The 22,422-nt window shown below is 45.7% G+C and overlaps 1 protein-coding gene across 1 annotated transcript in view; it reads right to left on the reverse strand.

The window, feature by feature from the left end:
* Dapp1 (dual adaptor of phosphotyrosine and 3-phosphoinositides 1) overlaps positions 1–9,805 on the reverse strand; it is a 48,158-nt gene extending 38,353 nt beyond the window's left edge. The window contains exon 1 of the mRNA XM_038311523.1: positions 9,619–9,805. Coding sequence (XP_038167451.1) covers positions 9,619–9,719 — 101 coding nt within the window. The 5' untranslated portion in view covers positions 9,720–9,805. The remainder of the gene's footprint in view (positions 1–9,618) is intronic.
* Between the last annotated feature and the right edge of the window lie 12,617 nt (positions 9,806–22,422).

Genomic DNA, 22,422 nt, shown 5'->3' on the forward strand with positions numbered 1-22,422 from the left:
TCTGCTCGCTCTTGTATCGCTCAGAAAGTGCTGGTTCGGGGTTAGCTGTCTTAGGACTACTCTTGCCAGTAGCAACCTACCCTTGTGGTATGAGGAATGAGCCCTAAACCCCAAGGAATGTAAAAATTATGGACAGGGAGATCCTTGTTCCAGCTCATGTCTACTACATGGTTCCAACTGGTATTGGTTTAGTTCACCAGTAAAAAGCCTTGGATGGACGAGGACTGAGTAAGTAGAGTATGACATCACCAGGCTGAAGTCAACAGCCTTGAGTTTTAGCACTTATGCTCTTTGACAAAAGGTAGGCTTGCAGGGAAAAGGTAAAATGAACGACCTATAGCCCTGCTCCCGAGGGGCTCCCTTCCAAAAGGAGGGGTGAAATAGGTGGCCTGACTCCCAAATACCATAGCACTGACACCTGCAAAGGCTCAAATGTCACCCCCAAAACGTGAAAGGCACAGGTGTGAGTCCGGACAATAGGAGCAGTGATACAAACCTAGGCAGCTTTAGAAATACGCAGCACGTAGCACACAAAGAAGGAATTAGAAGGTGTTTGTGAGTCTCAAGGTTTTCACAACGTCTTTTATTACATTAAAAAAAATTCACGCTGTGGGGGGTGGGGATACACAAAGATAAAACAAAACAAAAGAATTCAAAAGTAGTAGAGTTCCGCTTTCTGGGGTGTGAGTCACTTACAGTGTTCCATGGCGTGCCTGACTCCCGCCCACATCCCTTATTCGGGTCAGCAGTTTGTCTCCCATTCACCAATCTATGAACTGCCTGAGGCGTTCTAGGCTCCTGAACCGTGGCCACTCACGCCCAGCTACCTCATCGTCCTACTCAAAAATACAATGTGATGACCATGCAATTAATTCCATTTTTCTACAAGCATCCAAAAAGTCCATATCATCTGCTAATCAGATCTATCTTAGACCCTCTGGAATCCAGACTAACCCCAGTATCCTAAGTTTAACAAGATCCCACCCCAAGATGAGATCCAGCACTTGCTTTAACAAAGACCAAGATAATGGATATCCTACCAAAAAGCCAGAGCAAAATCATGAATACAATTCAGCTGTGTATGTGACATGTGTGTTCACAGAAAAATATATTTATAATACAGGAGAGATTTTTGAACAATGTCATTTTAGGTAGACATGCTGTTTTGGTAGAAATGACTAATGTCTTTATTTGCCAATTCCTTTTTTTATTTTTTGAGATAGGGTTTCTCTATATAACAGCCCTGGCTGTCCTGGAACTAGCTCTGTAGACCAGGCTGGCCTCAGACTCAGAGAGACCCACCTACTTCTGCCTCCTAAGTGCTGAGATTAAAGGCATGCACCATTTCCTGGCTCATCTCCCAATTTTAGTAATTAACAGATCAATATAATTTTAACTTTTTATTATAAACACCTTCAAGCACACAGAAGAGCGATAAATAGTTGAAAGAATGCTTCCATTTAAAAATACCCATTATTTTGTATGCATGTGTGTGCGTGCATGTGTGTGCATGCGCGCATGTGTGCAGGTGTGTGTGTGAGAGAGAGGTGTGTATGTGTGTGTGTATGAGAGATGTATGTATGTATGAGAGAGATGTGTATGTGTATGTATATGAGAGGTGTGTGTGTGTGTGTCTGTGTGTGCATGTGTGCATGCGTGTGTGTGTATGGGCATGCCATGGCATATGTGGAGGCTAGAGGACAGCCTGTTGGAATTGAGTCTTCCTTCCACCACATGGGTCTCAGGGATCGAACTCAGATTGTCAGGTTTGGTGGCAACTGCCTTGACCTACAGGGCCTTCTCTCTGGCCCAATAGTACCCATTCTTGAGGGAGAAGACATTTTTAACTTTTTGCTCTCTTTTATATAGTTTTTGATGAGCAACTGTTAAGTAACATTGACGTATCACTGAAGGGACACTAGTCCACTGGAGCATGACTCTGGCAGGCCCTGCCCTTTTCCCTATCCCCTCCACCTTACTGAAGAAAACGTTAGATTACATCCCTCAAGCTAGCCACCAAAATCTATTCCCTTATTTGGCCACTTTCTTCTCCTGAGGCTGCTGGTTCACTAATTAACATGTCCAAATAAAATTAAGCACCGCATCCTAACACAGGGTTCCCCCTTTACCTTTCTTTATAAACCGCCAAGTGCGTGTTCCGCATCTGTCTCCTCTCTATCCCTACCCCTTACCTTTCTCCCTCATCCTCTGTCTCCTCCACCACCACATCTTTGCCCTTTCTAACACAGACCTCCCCTTTTTCTCCTCTTTAGAATGACACCTGCAAGGTCATTTGCTGCTGTTTTTCTGCCTGAGTCAGAAAGCATCCGATTTAACTTTTCCTCCCCACTCAATAAAGGATCTCTCTGTAAAACAGGTGTTTGGGTGTGGTTTGTGCCTAATGTGGGGTCTGAGAGGAAGCCCTCTCTTTGGGGTTCCTTCAACCATGATATGCCAGGCCTATATAATCTCATAAGTGTCTCCAAAATACAGCATTCTTTCATGTAATCCTAATGTCAAAGTTAAATGGCTACACGTATGCGTTTTAAAGGTGCAAATCTTATAGAATTCAGATAGCATGGTTAGATACCAGTTGGGTAGCTTGGGCTGGGTGGGGTTGGGAGTGTGCCACAGAGTATCTGGAGGAGGGCAAGCGGCAGTGCCAAGACTAAGTTCAGCTCCAGGCAAGGAACAGGTAGCATGAGCCGGAGTGTGAAAAGGTTACTATCTGAGCCAGGAATCAAGCAAGGGTTTAAAAACCAAGGATAAATATAATATGTACTCACTCATACGTGGCTTTTAGACATAAAGCAAAGAAAAACCAGCCTACAGTCCACAACCTCAGAGAACCTAGACAACAAAGAGGACCTTAAGAGACATGAACCTACAAAGAAAGGAGAAAAAGACAAGATTTCCTGAGTGAATTGGAAGTATGAGGGGGGGGGATCATGGTAGAGAGTAGAAGGGGAGAGGGGAGGAAGGGAAGGGATTGGACCTAAATGTATAACTCAATAAAAACAATTTTAAAAAAGCCTTCTGGGCCTGGTTCTGAAAGTGAAATAGCACAGGAGCCAGATGGCCGCTTGGCTAGAGCTAGCCAGACTGAATGCGACCTCCAGGAGGGGCCTGGGATGTCTTAGTACTCCAATCTTGTCAGCCTATCTCTATACTCATGACCCCCACCCTACCTGTACCCACCCCATCCCTATAACGTGCTATGTTTTCTTATTCAGCTGCCAAACATCATCCAGGGCCACCTTCCCCCCTGCATCGTGTCCTTCCAGAGACAGAGTGTTTCCCAGGCAGCGTAAGGCCCTCAGCCCAAACTGTTGCATGTTCTTGCTGTGCACAGGGTGCATTTTGCTTCTGTCCTGTCCACGCTTTCCTTCCAGACCCTTCCAGCCTTGCACAATGTCCTCATTCCATCGCCGGGTTTATGAATGGGCGGACGAGCAAAGAATGCAGCCAAGCAGCCCCTCCCAATGTTAGGGACCTGTGGGGCAGCTTCCCAAATGTTTAAGTGGAAGGGAATCACCCACAGGAGGAAAAGAAGAAGCCAACTTAAGAGGAAACGCGCTAGCACCAAAACATCCCAGACAGTTCACTGCTTACACAACATCAAACAGCCACGGAAGAGACGCCTTCTACTTTTAGAATTCAAGATTTCAGAATAGTCCATAGAAAAACAAGCCCCATCACTCTCCCGGGGGTCACATCTCTGTTGACACTTCCTGACTTGATAACGTTCTTAGCCTGTTTTTTGTTTTTGTTTTCTTTTCTAGGCCCAGAAAACTGAACATACACAGAATCGAATAAGGTTCTGGCTCACTGGGATGCCGGCCGGTCCATACGGCCTATCTATTGTGAAGCAGTGAAAGACAGACAGCTTTTATAGTTATAGTAAGTTGTGCTGATTTCTAGAAGCTATAGAACTTTCTTTTTTCCTTCAGCTCACATGTGTACCAAAAAGTGTACCATTTTAATGAAAAGAGAAGTTGGAGGAAAATTAGGAAGTTGGTTCTGTGGTCAAGAATGTGGGTTTTGTAAACCTGGGCATATGGCAAGAAATAGGTTCCTCACTTTCTCGAGTGGGTAACACCAGCAAAATGTGAATTAAATGCTCCTACAGGCAAAGGCCATAAGACCCCGTTGTGCGTGGTAAGCCGGCAAGACTGACCTACCGGTCACCATGATTGTTTAATTGGGGGGGACTCAACAAAGCAGAAATGCACAGCGGGAGGCCATCAGCCCCCACTGCTTACATCTGCCACCTGGCCAGTTCACTTGGCTTTGAAAGTCACCAGCTGTATCTCCGAAAGGAATGCCTCACACTGCCTAATAGAGCACTGTGAATGTCATGAGGGTCACAGAGTGGGTGTAGTAGGTGAGCATGGCTAATGATTGTCACCACAGGGAAGGCACCTGTTTTTTAAAATAAGCGCTTGCATTGAACCCAACCACCCTGGAGCTTTAGCCAGTTGGATTGCTCAGGTCCCGAGACTCCTTACATGTAAAGTTGGAGTAAGTGTGTTTTGGGGAGGCCAGAATCAGGGTTCACAAATTGACTGCCTTGTAAGGGGAATTCATGGCATTTATCATTGTCCATTTCCTGGGCCAGCAAACTGCCAGCCAAGGACCAGTTCCGCCAACTGTTTGGTTTGTATGGACTGAGAGCTAAGGATGGTTGGACAGTTTGAAATGGTTAGGGAAAAGTGTTTGTGTGTGTGTGTGTGTGTGTGTGTGTGTGTGTGTGAGAGAGAGAGAGAGAGAGAGAGAGAGAGAGAGAGAGAGAGAGAGAGAGAGAGAAAGAGAAAGTATATAAAATCCATATGCCATTATCCACAGCTAGTGTTTGGTTGGAGCCCTATCACGCTGTGTGTGCGTGTTCTCTTGTGTTTATCTAGTGTCACAGTAGCGTGTGCACTATCACGCCGTGTGTGTGTGTTCTCTTATGTGTGTCTAGTGTCACAATAGCGTGTATGAGCAGCTGTGGTGAAGTCATGAAGCCAAAATCATTTGTCACCTGTACCTTTACTAAAAACTGACTTTTTTGTTGTTGTTTTGTTTTCTGACCTCTGGCTTTCTCTTACATATAAGAAACAACAAAGGTTGTTTTTCTTCCTCCCTTCCTTTTTGAAAGACAGGGCCTCCCCATCTAGCTCAGGCAGGCCTCAAACTCACCAGCCTTCCTCCTGCCTCAGCATCCCAACTGCTGGGAGTGCCCGTGCGCGCTCCCCACTTTGCAAATATTTTTAAGAACAGGTGAACTCCCATTTAAAAAAAGAATTCTCCCTCCCTGTCTTTCTCTGTACCGTGGGCCATCTAGTTTCAGAAGCTAAAATTAGATCATAACCTATGATCTCAGCTTTGCACTGTTTAGGTCTCCTGAACAGATTCATCCTCATGAAAATGTCAGTCCTTGAGGAGAAGTCAGCTGTTTTTTGAAGAGTCAGATCTTTGCTTTACGTTTCTCTGGAAATGATAGCTGCATCAGCTTCAGACTGGAATCAGCCAACTCCCGGGTCTCAGTCTTAACGCCTGTGTAATTTGCCTGAGGTAGGGAGTAGGGCCGATGGACTCAGTAAGGAGAGGGGTATGTATCCCTGGCAGCTGTTAGCTCAAATTCCAGGGACTCTTAGAAAGAACACAGCAGTAGGATCAATGAGGAGGACGGTTCTATTTTTGAATTTCCAGGCAAGGTTCATAGGGAGGCTTAATCTACATCCATCTTAACCCCTGCAGACACTTTCGTTGATGTCGGCAGAAGTTGCCATGCCAACGGCTGTCCTTCCTGCATCACCTTCCCTTGATAGCCGGATCTGCCTTACTGTCCATTAAAAGCTCCTCTGAGACTCATCTGGAGCTTTTCCTTGGACCTGTCTTTGAATCCTGAAAGACCCACAGGACTCCCCACCATTTTCCCCGTGCCTGTATGTCCTGGTAGACTTGAAGTGGGCCCTGCCTGCTCCCCTGTCCTTGCTCTCGGTAGGAGTGTCTGTGGCTGGGTTATAATCCCTTTTCAGATAAGATTTTACAGACTGGACACAAGACCCACCCAACACCACCTCCTGCCCTGGGGGTTCTGACAGTCCTGTGGTCCTTGCTGGTGTGCTGGGTGAGGGGAGCTGTGGCTGGGTGGCCAGTGTGCAGAGCCTCCCAGTGCCTGACCCACCGCCACATAGCTGGTCCTACAGAGCCAGCTTTTGTTGCCTCCCTTCCTGCCTGGGCCTGCCCTGTTCCTACACCTCTGGAACAAACAGGGCTTTGTTTCCCCTCGCCTTTGGGGCTCACTAATGGACTGAAGAGGAAAATAAGTGCTTTTAGACTGGCACTCTAACGGAGCTGAGTGGCTTGTGGGGGCCCATGTCTCTTTTAGAGACTATACAGCCAGTGTTCCTATGTGTTCTGGAAGGGCCAGGGATGGATTTGCTGCAGTTCTGGGTCTAATTTACAGTAATGACATATTCAGGAGCCTGAAGAAAAATGGGAACTAGAGAACCAAGATTAGTCCCCGCCCTTTTCTGTGGGTGTACGCCTCCATTGAATTATCTCTCTATAGAACCAAGATTAGTCCCCACCCCTTTCTGTGGGTGTACGCCTCCACTGAATTATCTCTTTATATAAAACACACAAGGTCCCTGGTTTCATCCCTGGCACCGCAGAAAACAAAACAACAACAAAAAAGAAACATCTAATAACTGAAGAAGCTCATTAAAATGATTTAAAAATTGAAGTCATTAAATCTAGACATCTTTTATCTATCCATGACAAAAATAAAATCTTTTTTTTTTTTAAATGGAGTTTCGAAAAAACTGGATTATTCTGGCTTGGTACAGATCAGACGTCACCAAAGTGGATTAAAGTTTCAAAGACTGAGTTTCATTTATATTCAGAATCCGGCCAGAGGCAACAGGTCCTTGCCAGGATTCCTCTGGTTATCTCCTATGAAGAGCTTGTCGCTGGGGTGCCGGGGGCCAAGAGTGGCTTCTGCTGGTGTTTAGATATTCAGTTTTGCAGGACGGAGGTTAAATCACCAGCAGTCTCATTTATTTGCTTATTCCTTAGCAGAGCAAAAAGCTCCAACAGGCCAGTGTCTGGAAGTAGGGGAATTCGAGAAATCAAGGCTTTCTTGTTCCCCACACAGGTAGACCATTGATTACGTTGAAATGAACTATGCTCTTTCCTGTTTTTCAAGGGAGGCAAAAAGATGCTAGTAGTGACTGGGTGAATTTACATGCAAAATGCACTTCCATGAAGTTATTAGCCACAAGGTCCCAAACTCGCAAACAGAACGCGAGAACTTACTAGTGATTTCGAAATTTAGGGACACACCTAACAGAACTAAAATAAATGCTAAAACTGTACTTAATACTTCAGAGAATATACTCTGTATACCTTGATTCTCAATTTCAGTCCTGCCTTAGATACTTGTAGGGGAAGGAAACAGATGTCCATCCACCCAAGAGACAGATTTGTGTGTATGTGTGTGTGTGCCATGCATGGCCTGGGCACCAAGAATTGAAACAAAACAGAGGCCGAGGAAGTAATTCAGCTGGTAGAGCGCTTGCCTCCAATACTGGAAGCCCTGATATAATGGGGCGTGGCTCCACACACCTGTGATCCCAGCCCTTGAAAGGTGGAGTCAGGAAGACTAAGAAATTCAAGTCGTCCTCAGTTACCTTGAATCGTGCCAGTCATAAAGCAAAGAATGAAAAAAATAACCAAATAAAAATGTCCTTTTGCCTGTCTTGTGCACAGACAAGGTTGAGCCCCATGCTGTAGAACAGTTTCTACAACCGGAGTTTGCGTTGTTCTTGAAGCCAAACTCTGATAGTCGAGAAAATATCCAGGTCTTCTGATGTTGAGATGTCTGGACACACACACACACACACACACACACACACACACACAACTGATTTCAGGCCTTCAGGACTTGGGGTCAGGTGTTTGTTCTTTAGGGAGAGAAGCCTATGGGTCACCTGCAGTGGCTTCATTCTGCCATGGGATCTGTGTCAACACCGGGCACAGACATACAGGTTCATTCGTGTCCTCTGTGCTCAGCGCTCTGAAGCATAGATCCTGCTTTCAGGATTTAATTAAAGAGACAGAGTCGAATATTTTCTGGGGCTGACTTCTCCTTTGGGGTGTCATACTTCAGTGGACTAAGGGGCCCGAAAACATAGCTACAAAGCCTCCAGAGCTGGGCAGAAAGGTAGCAGCTGCCCTGCTTGCCTCTAACCCTGGTTTGGATGCTCTCAGAAGAGCTGTTACCTCTTCTATTTTAGAGTCAAAGAGAGTCACAAAGAGATTCTGGGACTCTGATGGCCTCTTGAGGAGTTTCCTTTATTAAAAATCCTAGCTGTCAAGTCTGGTTTGCCAAGACCTTAGCTTTAAATCTAAAGAATTATTGAGAGCTATTTCTAGAATTTTTATTAATTTATTATTACTAGAGGTGTACATGGTGTGTGTGTGAGTATGTGGGTACCTGCCTGCCACGTCACTCACGTGGAGGTCAGAGGACAGCTCTGTGGAGTCAATTCTCTCCCTTCCACCACAGCCCCGGTTCCAGGGAAAGAGCTCAGGCTGAGCCACAGGTACCTTTACCTGCTGAGCCAGCTGAGGGCCGTGAGAAATTTTACAGTAGGACAACCCCAAACCATATAATCTCTTCAGTGTAAACAGAGATTTCCACCTATCTTCAGAGGAGGAGGGGGCCTCTAGCAGGTGCTCTCAGCTTTACTTCACTGATGTGACCGATAAAAACAGGGTTTGGGGCTCACTTTCATCCTTTGCAAGATGACAGTAGGTCTATGTCACCAGGCGATGACACAGTAGGTCTTATGTCACCGGGCGATGAGGGATTCCAGCTACTTATAAACAGCAAGTCCAGCATCTCCTCTCTTGGGAAGCACAATGTTTGGGTGCAAGGCTCGGTCCCCAAGGAAGCCCCTTTTTCTCTCTGAGTAGCCTTTTCATGTTAGGCTCCCTTCTGATGCGCTCTGATGGTCCCACCTAGCCTAACCTTCTCGACCTCTCTGAATCCGAGCTGTCGCTACCTAGTTCTTGGACTGTGGCTGGCTACGAGGGTGTGTTGCCCTTCCAGAGACTGTGAAAATAGTCTACGAAAGAGCTCCCAAGTGCCATGTCAGAAGAAAGAACCATAAAGACCAGATTGCTGCGCAAACTTCCTCGTTCTTTTTCTTCAGGAATAAAAAAACCAACAACCTTTTACTCGCAACAGTGTGGCCTTTCTGTGACCCATTTCGCTGCCAAGAGTCAGCATTCAGAACTCTTCAGCCCCACAGTAGCGATAAACGAGCACACTATCAAAGAAAGTAGGAGTTTCCACTCACACACCCCACTTCTGCCCCAATTGTTACAGGATGCCCAACCATTCATTTTTGTCTCAGGTTCTCAATCAAACTGTTTTCACTTAAGAAAAAATTAGCTTACACTTTTACAATGAATCACCCCCCCCCCAACAAGCTCCCACAAATCAATAGAATGGTGAGGTAGAAGATTGGGGTGGCAGAGGAAAGAGACATACAGAAGCTACGCACTGATTGACGGGAACGTTGACACGGAGTGGCAAGTTACACTCCTTGAAAAAGCTCTTACCCCAAGTCCTGGAGCAGGTCTGCTCCTCCATCTGATCGACCCCACAGCTCTGAGGGATCCTGGGTACTCATGTTCCCTCCTAGAAGTTCCGCTCTGCCCATTCGTTCCTTTGCTTCTGATGGCTGCCTCCCTGCCAAGTGCCGTTGAGAGAGATGGGCTCCAGGGCTGGACACACACTGCTCCTCAGTGAGACAGGAGCCTGCTGTGGCTGAGGCTCTGACTAGCGAGGAAGTGAAACTTGGTTGCTCCTCCCACTGACACTGCCACCCAGGGCCTGAGGCATAGGCAGGGGTGTTCTGTCAGTCAGGAAGTGTGCAAACTCGCAGCACCTCTGACACCCACAGTGCATCACCAAGGCAGTTTTTGCCCAAAGGAAACAGAAAGACCACCCACCCAGGATTGAACTGTTAGTTCAGACTCTCCGGAGAACGCCGAACTGGAGCTTCCCCCCAGGCAAAAAGTAGAGGAAGGCGCATGCGCACACCCACCTCATGCACCAGCGCAAGGACCACCAAGCAAACTTCTACATCAGAAACATCTTTTGAGTGGGTTTAAAAAATCAGAGTTAAAGAAAAAAAAGAAGGGAAGGAAGGAAGAAAAAAAAAAGCGAGAAAGTCAGGCAGTCGTGGCACATACGTTTAATCCTAGCACTCAAGAGGGAGAGGCAGAGGCAGACAGATCTCTGTGAGTTCGAGGCCAGCCTGGTCTACAGAGTGAGTTCCACGACAGCCAGAGTTACACAGGGAAACCTTGTCCTAAAAAAAAATATATATATATTAGCTGGGCGGTGGTGGCGCACGCCTTTAATCCCAGCACTCGGGAGGCAGAGGCAGGCGGATCTCTGTGAGTTCGAGACCAGCCTGGTCTACAAGAGCTAGTTCCAGGACAGGCTCCAAAGCCACAGAGAAACCCTGTCTCGAAAAAAAACCCAAAAATAAAAAAAAATATTAGAGTCAAACAACCAGTCCCACTTGATCCTAGCTTGTTTTTGGTACTGTCTCCAAATTTCTTTCCAAGATCCCCTTGAAGCTTAGGTTGGGGGACAGTTACTATTTCTCTTATGGAAGAAGGACAGGGGGCTAAGGCTGTCACACTCATGTCACACACATGCCCAAAGCCCTGGGTTCCATCCACAACACCAAAGAGAGTCCTGTAATCCCAGCACTTAGGAGGTAGGCAAAAAGATCACAAGTTCAAGGCTACCCTCCTCCACATGGTGACTTTAAGGCCAGCCTGTTTCAAAACAACAGAAATAAATAAACAAGGGAAGGGATTCAGTGAGAAGACCTCAAAAGAAAGTTACAGAGTAGCAGCTGTCTGGTCCTCTGTTGAGGGGGAGCAGGTCACATTAGCGCTCACTGGCCTTCAGTGGAGTGATGTATGCTGGAGTTGCAGTGCTATCTAGACTTCTATACATGGGTGAATTCCATCGGCCTGGAAGGGCGGGAGTGGGTGTATAAAGAGCCTCCTGCCTGCATGTACCTCCTCCATTATCCCATGATGAACTGGGGTTCTCCAGGGGGCTAGTTCATTAGGTATCATAAGGAAATTGCTAGAATGAAGATTGGGGAGAGCATGCTCTACAGCGGCAGTAGTCAGAAGCTGCTACTGTCTCCTTAGGAGTCTTCCTCTCGTCTCTGATTCCCAGTGGTCCCCGGGGCCCTGGCTTCCTCTGGTTGCCACTGAGAAATTCCTCGGTTCCCAGAGACAGTCTTGGAAAGAATCACCCCTGCTAACACACACATAACTGAGCACACAAAGCAACTACAGTGCTTTTGTAGGGTAGGGAGGGACCGTGAGCACTGATCAGGGGGAGCAGGACAGCAGGACAGCCAGTGCAGCAGATTGCCTCTCCCTTCCTGTCGTCCTTTGTTCAGGGTTTGACTCCCTTCTTCATTCGTTCCCATTTTAGCACATTCTGGGGCTTCCATTTTTTTCTATTTTTTTTTTTTTTTTTTTTTTTTTAGGGGGAAGTAACAGCCTATGACCCCTCTCTTTTTCTCAACTTTCCTGGGCTCCCTTTCCTTTTTTTTCCCTTTTTAATTTATTAGATCAAAAAAAATTACTGGACTGGAGGGATGGCTCAGTGGTTAAGAGCTTTGCCTGCTCTTCCAACGGTCCTGAGCTCAATTCCCAGCAACCACTTGTGCTCACAACTATCTGTAATGAGATTTGGTGCCCTCTTCTGGCCTACAGGGATATATGAACACTGAATACATAATACATAAATCTTTTAAAAAAAAACCTATTCAGTTAAGGTTTAAAAAAAAAAGAAAGAAAAAAATACCAATCCAAGTTCCCACTCCTTCCTCTCCTCCCTCCACACACCCTCCCACCCCACCATCCTCTAATCCTCAGAGAGGGGAAGGCACATTGCCTTGTGGAAGGTCCAAGGCCATCCCTACTTATATCTAGGCTGAGCAAGGTATACATCCAAAGAGAATAGGATCCCAAAAGCCAGTACATGCAGTAGGGATAAATCCTGGCCCCCTTTCTTATCTTGCTCCCCATCTATTGCCTTCTCCTTTGATAACAGCCTTCTGTGTGTCCCTCCCTTTCTCTAGGTGTCCCCCCTTTCCTAGCCCTGCCTCGGATCTACCCATCCAGTATCATTCAGTCCTATCTACCACAATTAAGAGTTGGTGTCTACAAAGTGCTGGGTGTACATAGAAATATTTCACAGCATAATTTAAACTAGATCATATTTAGCAGCACACTTTATATTAGATACATAAGCTGTTGCTTTTCTCATAATTTATTTCTTTTATGCCTATGAGTTACTTTGTTTTCTTTTATGCTTGTATGTGCCCAAGGCTCATAGAAATTGAAGAAGGCATCGGATTCCCTGGAACTGGAGGAACTGGAGTCACAGGCAGCTGTGAGCCATCATGTGGGTGCTGAGAATAAACCATGACCACCTATGAGAGCAGTAAGTACTACCAAGCCATTTCTCTCCAAACCTTAATTTTTTTTTTGTATTAAGGAACCTCATTTTTGCTTCCAAATACCTTCTCAAGGTATGTATGCAGAAAGTAGTTTAAACAATTTTGGACTATCTTACTCTTTGTTGATTTTCCCCCCTTTGGCTATGCTGAGGGCCTCATGCACTCAAGGCAAGCATTCCACCAATGAGTTTCATCTGGAATCATGTTGGAGTGAAGGCTGCTTGTTGGTTCCCAGCCGCTTAGGCCCAAAATAATCACACAGAGACTGTATTAATTAAATCACTGCTTGGCCCATTCGCTCTAGATTCTTATTAGCTAACTTTTATATCTTAACCCATTTCTAGTAATCTGTGTATGACCACGAGGTTGTGGCTTACTAGCTAAAGGCATCCGTCTCTGGTGGTGGCTACATGGCTTCTCCTGACTCTGCCTCCTTCCTCCTAGCATTCAGTTTAGTTTTCCCCGCCTACCTAAATTTTGCCCTGCTATAGGTCCAAAGCAGTTTTTTTTATTTACTAATGGTAATCACAGCATACAGAGGGAAATTCCACATCAGAATCATCATGTGTGTGTGTGTGTGTGTGTGTGTGTTGTATGTGGTCACACACGCACAGGTATGTGGAAGCCTAAAACTGATGTCAAGTGTCTTTCTTGATTGTTTACCATTTTATTAATTAAGCAAGGTCTCCCTCTGAACCAGTTCTGGTTAGTCTAACCAGCCAGCTTGCCTTGAAGATCATCATCTCTGCCTTCTGAGTACCGGGACTGCAGGCAGCCTCCTTTCCTGACTAGATTTCAGATGCATCGTGTGATCCGAATTCTGGTCCTCACACTCATATAGGAAGCACTTTATCCTCGGCACCGTCTCCTCATCCCTTTGACCATCATCTTTTCAGAAACATTTTCTTTATCAAAATCTGGTAAACCTTTCTTTAAATTATCACGTTAATATCATGACTGTTCTTATCCAGGCCAATAGGACTACAAAATGAGACATTATCTCAAAATAAACAAACAAACAAACAATACCCCAAATAAAAGAAGATGCTTCATTGGAAGAAAGACATCTAATATTTGCACTCCTCTAATGAGGGTAGGGAAGACTGCCTTTGCTTTTTCTTATCTATTTATCTTTACAGAAAGCTCAGAGATCACAACATCTGCTTTTCGTCTAGTCACCTGACAAGCCCACCATCACCATCAACAGAGAGAATCATCCTCTGAGCTCCTCTGCTACTGTTTGTTATTAAACATGGCCTCTTTATCTCCATAGCTCCCTGAGTGCAGATGGGAAATAAAGGCCACATGCTTTTTCTCACAACTGCCATGAACCAAAGTTACCACAGCTAAGGGTGGAGGTACCCCATTTAGTCAGCCTTTTGGCACTGTGACAAGCCATCTGAACAAATAACACATAGAGGAAAAGGTTTATCCGGGCTTCTAGTTGTAGTCCATGGTGAGCTAGCTCCATCACTCATGTCTGGAGTGAAGCCGACACCACGGCGGTGGGCTTGTGTAAAGGACTTTCAGTGCAGCATGCAGTTTGGATACAAAAGAAGAAGAAAGAAGGACCAAGGCGTACCCTTCAAAGACACCCGTCCAGTGACTGCACCCATCACTGAGGCTCGCTTTCCATAATCCACTTTTCCATCATCCGTTCGACTTTTGAATCCATCAGTCGACGAAAACACACAGATCACACACATGTTTTACTAATCTACATGTCTCTAATGCCAATGAAGTCGACAGTCAAGACTAACCATCATGAGCCCTCTCTTTGTTTCTACCTGCCTGTCCTCCCCACTCATGAATAGGATAGTCTTTATTTTACACTGAGCTGAGAGCTACAGAAATAAGTGCCAGTCATTTTTCACTGCAGGCCATTTCCCCAAGGTGATGTCCACAGTAGGTCCTCCTAATTCTGTGGGCAAGTTCCATGCTGCCTCCATGTTTGTGGCTTTTACCTCTTTCCCATTATGTGTGTCCAACTCACTCTCCATCTGGCTAGCGACTCCTCTGACTCCTCCCTTCCTCGTCCCATCATTCTCAGTTTGGCTTTCCTGCCCGACTCTATCCTGTTCACCTATCCGCCAGTCAGCTTGTTTATTAAACCAATCATAGCGACCTATACTTACACAGCATACAGAGGATTGTTCTACAGCAGACGTTGGAGAAGGTAGAAGAACTATTGTGTCGGGGAGACTGTTTCCCTGTAGATTTCCACTGCCTCTGTTTCTTGGGCTGTTATGTCCTCTCTGATCCTTTGGAGGAAGGGATATGATACAGATGTCCCATTTAGGGCTGAACATTCTGCCATCACTAATCCTCCTCATTTAGACCAGCTGTGGGTCTCTATGGTAACCGCTATCTACTGATAATAGAAGCTTCTCGGGGCAGCTGCACGTATAAATTCACAGTGGTTGTGACAGCCTGCACAAAATCTGTGCATGCTTAAACGGTCCCAAGTCCAAAGGTGGAGGGGAAGGTGGACACAGAGGACCACTCCTAGGCAAGGCGTTGATGACAACTGAGAGCTACCAGGAGAGGAAGTTTTCTTTAAGAGTGTGGTCTCTGGTGAGTTGATGATGTTCCGGTGGAAGACCACACATCCAAGACTACATCAACAGCACAAATTGGACTTCATGGGTGAAAGAAAAGAGGGGATGCAGAGCTGGGTGAATGGGAGCACAGATACATACTATGAGAACATAGTATATGAAAATTTCAAAGAACTAACAACAAAGGGCTTTGACTCCATATTGCTGCAATATTCACAGTAGTGAAGTTATGAAGCCAAAATGGGTGTCCCACACAGAGGAATGGAGAAGGAAGATATATTCTACATACACAATAGAATTATTTTTCATCATACAAAGGACGTAATTACATCATTTGTGGGAGAATGGAGGCAGACAATACAGCTGGAGACCATCCTATGAAGTGAATTAAGCTAGTCTCAGAAAGACAAATATTGTGTCTTTTCTCTCGTCTGTGGTTTCTAGGATTTCATATAGTCCCATAAATTATGTATATGTATTTTAAATGAAAGCAAATCCAATATTGTATAGGTAACAAAGAGGACCAGTAGGAGTGTGGAGTGGTGGAGAAGGGAGAGTGGGAAATACACTCAGCATATAGTATAGACTCGTAAGAAATTTTGAAAGAATAATAAAATATTATGCCTCCAAACTTTGCTTGGCCCTCGCATAACACAGGTCATTTATAAAAGGATGTCTTGAGTTGCAGGTTATAATGAACATTTTAATTTAATTTAAAGGAGTTCATAAGCTCATTATCTGCCTCTCCTTGTGTTTAGAATGTCCTTCCCCTACACCACTGGGTAACTCTTTCTCATTGGTCAAGAGCCTTCATAAGTTTTGCCTTTTCTTGTGGATCCCACTCTGCAGATTTGCATGGATTTTCCAGCTCTACTCTCCCGATTAGATTTCGTGAATTTCCTGGTGGCTAAACTTCCCTCTTGGTGGAACCAAACTTGAGTATTTCTGTCACAACATTTTGCTACTTTGTTGAGATGAAACACACTTTTTTCCCCTTGATCTATTGATTAGGTAAAGAAAATAAGTAACTTTTTAAAAACAAATATTCAGAGTTACTTACGCCCCTTACATAGGCTTTGTGTCGATGCTCAGGATTGTGTGTATTTACCATTCGTGTGTATTTACCATTCGTATGTATTTACCATTTGTATTTAACCTCCTGTTACAGGGAGCCACATGACTTTGGACAGCAGCGTTCCTACATCACTCCAGAAATCAGGAGAGCACTGCACTGTTCAAGCTCCCTAGTTTCCTAGACCCGCAGAGTAGCTCTCCACCGGGGATCATTAGGCGCCTTCTGCCAAGCCTTCCCGGCGCCACTCGCTTTCCAACTTCAAGACACGGTGTCCTGAAACATGCTAACATCTGCATTTGAGGGTTCCTGTGACAGGTGCCGTTCGTGCTGATGAAGCGAGACACCATCTGCATGGAAAGGTCATGCTTAATCATCTCGGCACCGATTTCTGAACGGTGAAAGCATGGGCTGAAATGAAACCTCCAACTCTCCAGTTATTGCGTTTAGGCAGCAAAAGCAGCCGCTGACTCAACACGATGCAGCCAAGTCATCTGAGCTCTGCTGGATGCTACCGGCCTTATCCTGTCTTTGCTTTGTCTTCTTCGTTGACCCTCATCTATGAGATAATCAACGTCAGTGACAATAAGCAAAAACGAGCAGAGCAACTGGCCAGCTGTAGTCGTTGTGATAGTTTTGGTTTCCTAGAGGCATCTGCATAAGATTAAACATGATTATGGGTCAACTTTAAAATTACCAGGGCTGGCAAGAGTGAGGAGACAGATCAACCAAGATTTCCAAACACTTTGGGGTTGGAGTTCACAAATGACTGGGAACCCATTCAACAAGAGGGAAACCATGGCACCCAGCCAACCAGCTACCTGTCACAAATGAAGTCGTGGCTCTTGGAAGGGAACCTACACTTTACCAAACCAGCTTAAGAGCAAACCAAACCTGACTACATCCTGAATATCTGTTCTTATACCAGCAGGTACCTATAATCCTCACACCTCACCAAAGAAACTTCGGTTCCAGCAAACCACAACTAAACAAAATACAGAGTGCTGTATTTTGGTGCTCAATCCCAGCTGATGCATCCACAGTGCAACTCCTGCACCTCAGACTCAGTAGGGACAAAACATTTGGAAGAGCCAGAGAAACAGGAACTTTACAGGGAGGTCATCGCTAGAAATGTCAGAGGAGCTACCCCAGGAAGACTCACCAACATGGCTACCTAGACACGACATGAACAAGGACCACACCCATAGATGTGCTAACGTGGAGGGGAGAAAGCTTATGAGGCCTCAGCCCTAATGCAGGCGACTCAGGAATGCCGAGAGCAGGAGAAATAGTCTTTGCCAGGGAAGCACATACCAAGCAAAACCAAATAGTTAGCCCTCAAAGCACACATACATAATATTATATGGGCTTAGCGCTGTATTTATATCTTTAGGAACACACACACAACAATTAAAGAGGCCATGAATTTGAAAGAAAGCAAGAGGTGGGAAAATGAAAGGAGCTGGAGGGGGGAAAGGGAGAAACTGATGTAATTATATTAAAATCTAAAAAAATAAAAAGAAATTATAGAAAAAAAAAGAAATGAAGGAGAGGGTTTTGGTACTTCCAGAGAGCGTCATGGGAGAAACAGAGGCTTGGAAATATGGAGCTGTTCGTGGCTCTGCTCTGCCAGGCTTAGGATGGGTTTGCTTGTTGTCCGTTATCTTAGACCACTGCTCTTTCTTTACTCACCCCAGGGATTCAAAATCCAGCAAACGATAGCGCCTTTTTAAAAATCACCAGCTATTTACTGAGCCAACGGGAATGACAGACTTTAGCAACACGCTTCTGGCTGTCCTACTGTGACTCGCTAAAGGTCCTTCTACAACTTTCTTTGAAACTGGACCAACAGATATGCATTTCTTACAATAACCCTGGAAGCTATGAAAGTTGGCATTGCAGAAAATAGAACTACTCCCGCCACCCAGTGGTGGCCTTAGTTTAGGGATGAGCCTCGCAGTGGCAAGGTACCAAGTTTCCCTACAAGGACCATGTCAGGACCCCTGTGCTGAGGATATCTCGCCACTAGGTGGCAGTCATACTGTACTGGGGCCGGGACTGTTTGATGAGTTTAACTCTCCTCTTGCTTCACCTTTCCCGTTTGCATTATCATTAAAGTAGTGGAAATCTAATGAGTTTATCTCAAGGTATTATCACATTTTTGGAAGATAATGAACTACACTTTTTCCCCCTTTTGTTTTTTCAAGACAGGGTTTCTCTGTGTAGCCCATGCTGTCCTGGAACTCACTCTGTTGACCAGGCTGTCCTTGAACTCAGAGATCTGCCTGCGTCTACCTCCTGAGTGCTGGGATAAAAGGAATGAGCCTCTACCATCCGGTTTGTTTGTTTTTCAATTGTCAAGACAGAACTTCAGGTTTCTCAACCTGCCTTCGAACTCCACAGATAGCAGAGCACTTCTGCCCCTCAGGGGGCTGGGATTACAGGCCTGTGTGACCACATCTACTTTATAAAAAAGCGGGACTTTGTGCTAGGAAAACACTTTACCAACTGAGCTAGCTACATCCCCAACTTCTAAAACCTTGAGATTACTGCCAAAAAGATTTACATGAGCAAAATGTAAATTTTATTCCTAAGACATGTTTCCCCTACAAATTTACTATGCTTTTTGTTAGTTTCTTTCTCCTTAGCCTATTTAACAAAACACAGATTTTAATTTTTCCCTTTTTTCATTTAAAATAAACCTGAATATATCTATAAAACGACTGCAGTAGAATCCTGTCTTCTAATGGTAAAAACGACTTTAGGGTTCTCAGAATCACAATGGAAAGAGTGTGCAATAGTTTCCTACCGGGAGACTGACTTGGCTGCAAGAGGTGGAAGTGGGACAAAGAGCAGAGTTACGAGAAACCAGAAGACGTTTCTAGAAAAAGTATTGTCAAGAGAGGAGGGAAGCAGGGGAGGGCACAGACTAAGATGATGGAACTGAAGACTGAGACCTAGGGAACGAGAGCAGAAGCATTGAACTTGGCCCTGAAGGGAACCAGGAAATCTGAAGGAATCTGGAAGTGTGTGCTGAGAAGAGCCCGGGAGTGGGCAATTTGGAGTTGGCACAGTGGAAATAAAAGGCAGGAGCTAGAGCTGGTGCCTAAAACCTCCCCAACAGAAGCCTGGAATCCTTATTTTTCACAGCCCCCACAACTGAGTCTCGTTCTGCAAAGACTGAGTACTGCCAGCCAAGCCAGTGCCAGAGTCTGCAGATCAAGATGGTTTAGTGATGGATTTGTGGTTCCTGGAGAAACAGTTTATACTGTAAAGCTTCTGTCAAGTCACGGTGCCTCAGGACCTAGTCAGCTTTAGGGCTGGTATCCATCAACATTCCTAAACAAAAAAGGTCTCTGCCATCCCTCGGTGTGTGTGTGTGTGTGTGTGTGTGTGTGTGTGTGTGTGTGTGCTATTGGTAGTCAGGGGACTGTATAGGGAGAGTGCTAAGTTTCAAACCCTAGACAAATGGCTGACTTGCCTACTTAACATATCAAAGCAGTCTGGCTACCAGGTCCTCCCAGCATCCCTCAGTCCCTACCTATCACAGGCTATGGCTGGCATACCCCACATTCTACCAACGGGGCTGCCCTTCCCCAAGAGGCTCTTCCCTATATAATGCAACCACTTTGATTACCTACCCCGTCTTGTACCTTTGCCTTCCTAGCTGCTGTACCTGGTCCCCCTTTCTGCCCCCACCTTTCCCCCCTCCTCTCCTCGCATGGCTCAGGGTCACTCTGATGTCCCTGCCTCTGACTAGGCTCTCTCTTTTGTCTATAATAAACTTTCTCCTCCGCCACACCTAGGAGCAGTCATATGTTTTCCTTTTTATTTCTTTCCTTTTATTGTTCAGAAAGAAAGGGAACCTTTCAGAAGGATAGAGACCAGCTTTCCCTGCTCTGATGGCAGCAGCAGAGGAATCTTGAGTCCCCTTGCCTCTGTGCACCCTGGCTGCAGCGCATATAAGGGGACTGCTAGCTGTGGGGGCCCGGTGGTTTCCATGGAGAGTGCCCACGTGCCTTCCATCAGCAAGGCCTTCCATGGCTACAGAGGTAGCTTGTTCACACTGATGACCTTGGGCGCAGGGGTGGGAGCCCATGAATGGGATCTTAAAATTTACCAGATTTAGTGTTTACACCCCACCCCCATCCCCGCAAACTGGTGTGTCAGACATGGGAAAAGGAGAAAGGGGGAAGGTGTGGAAGACGATTCCAGGGAATGATGAAGGGGCTTCTGGGGCAGTTAATCTCACAGGTGAATACTCATGGTTTCAGGGCCAGGAGTAGGTAGATGGCTGGCTTTAGTGACTTAGTCTACCTTACTCTCTGTAATACCCGGCTGGGACGCCCCCTCCCCCTGGGAGTTGCCTTGGTCCGGACTCCACCTCCCGGAAGCCCACCAAGCGCTGACCCCCTCCCCAGGGAGGGTCAGGACCACTCCCACAGGCTATTTAGGCTCACACAGGGAAAAGAAACACGTGGTCTCAGGGTTTGTGTGAACTCCCCCTACCGCCGCCATGCTCCGGTGCCACCTGGGAGCGCTACATTTATTAATCATGGGCATTTTTGATTTGGTCTAATCTGGTCTGATTGGAATTCTTTGCTTTGGCAGGGAAGCACCTCTTAAAATTATTTTTAACACTCTCCAGTGAGATTTTATGCCTTGGAAGGAGACAGCACTACAGTGCTTAACAGTGTTATTTCTAAGAGATCCCAGTACCTTCAGCCTTCTGAGGTCATATTTTCTTTAATAACTCACAATAATAATTCCAGGTTCTCCTAATCCATGCGATCTGGCTAATCTAGTAACATGGCGTGCCAAGGAGATGCCTACGCATTCTGGAGGCTTACACGCCCATGTTTACCCAGCTTCTTCTTTTCCACACCATCTACCCCAGACTCTGCAGGGTCCCTCCAAGCTCAGCTTTCTCATGGAAGTATGGAGGGGGCAGATGTTTACCATCAATTTTCTTTAGGACAGGGCAGTCAATGCATTTGGTAGTGCGAGCGTAGCTTAGAGAGCTTTGGAAAAGTCTTACCATTGAGTGGGAGGTTCTGGGGGCTGAATTGCTCCAACACCCCTGTGGCTCATTGCGGGGTGAGCAGTTTGCTGTGGGCTTACTCCACCTGCTCAGGAGCCTTTCCTGCTTGCTCTTACAGCCTGCTCTTCAGCTTTGAGGGGGTCACTGGAAGGAAAAAAGTCTTCCCTTCCTGAAAGGGACACCAGCATTTGCAACCATAGAGCATATGCAAATGGCTCCAAGGCATCACACTCTGGCCCGCAGTGGTACTGACACTCCTGCAGCCTGAAAGGGGCTTTCTCCCTCAAGAGCAGAACAACAGCAAGAGCCTCAGGGAGCAGAGCTGCAGGCAGAGGCCCAAGGGACGGTGAGAAACTCTTCTTCTCCGGAAACTTCTGGACACATGCAAACATGGGGATGCCCAGCTGGCAGATGGATGGCTTGGATCCAGCAACCTGGGGAGCAAACTGTGCAGTGACTTTCCAGGGACTGACAAGCTAATGTGTCCTGGGGCTCTCAGAACTTATCCATTTTAAAAGAGTTTGAGGGGGAAAATATGAAGGAATAGGCTTGAAACAAAACTTGAGGAAGAGAGGATGAAAAGATGTTTGTGGAGGATTATGCTCCTTCTTCTGTAGGAATTTAATGGTGGAGGGTAAACTGAGCCCAGAGTAGGGAGAGCTTTCTTGACTCAGATCTGCTATTTTTATTTTATTTTATTATTTTATTTTACCTTCTTCAGTTTGTGGCTGGAGAACTCATTTTGAAGGCTTTGTGAGAAATCTTTTTGCAATTTGAGAGTTTTTGTAGGCAGAAGTTTCTATCCTGCCTGGTCCTGCAGTTGTTCAGTTCCCAACAAAATACATAGAGGCTTATATTAATTATAAACTATTTGGCCTATTAGCTCAGGCTTATTATTAACTAGCTCTTATGACTTAAATTAACCCATAATTTTTATCTGTGTTTAGCCATGTGGCTTGGTACCTTTTCTCACTAAGTCATTCTCATCTTGCATCCTCTGCTTCTGGATGATGACAGTGTCTCTATTTTTTTCTTCTTCCCAGAGTTCTCCCACTCTGGTAGCCCCACCTATACTTCCTGCCTGGCTACTGGCCAATCAGTGTTTTATTAAATCAGTACGAGTGACAAATCTTTACAGGCTACAAGAGCATTATACCACAGCAAATTCTAAGTGTGTTCCATAGCTCG

This window comes from Arvicola amphibius, chromosome 14 (genome assembly GCF_903992535.2).
Source record: "Arvicola amphibius chromosome 14, mArvAmp1.2, whole genome shotgun sequence".
NCBI lineage: Eukaryota > Metazoa > Chordata > Mammalia > Rodentia > Cricetidae > Arvicola > Arvicola amphibius.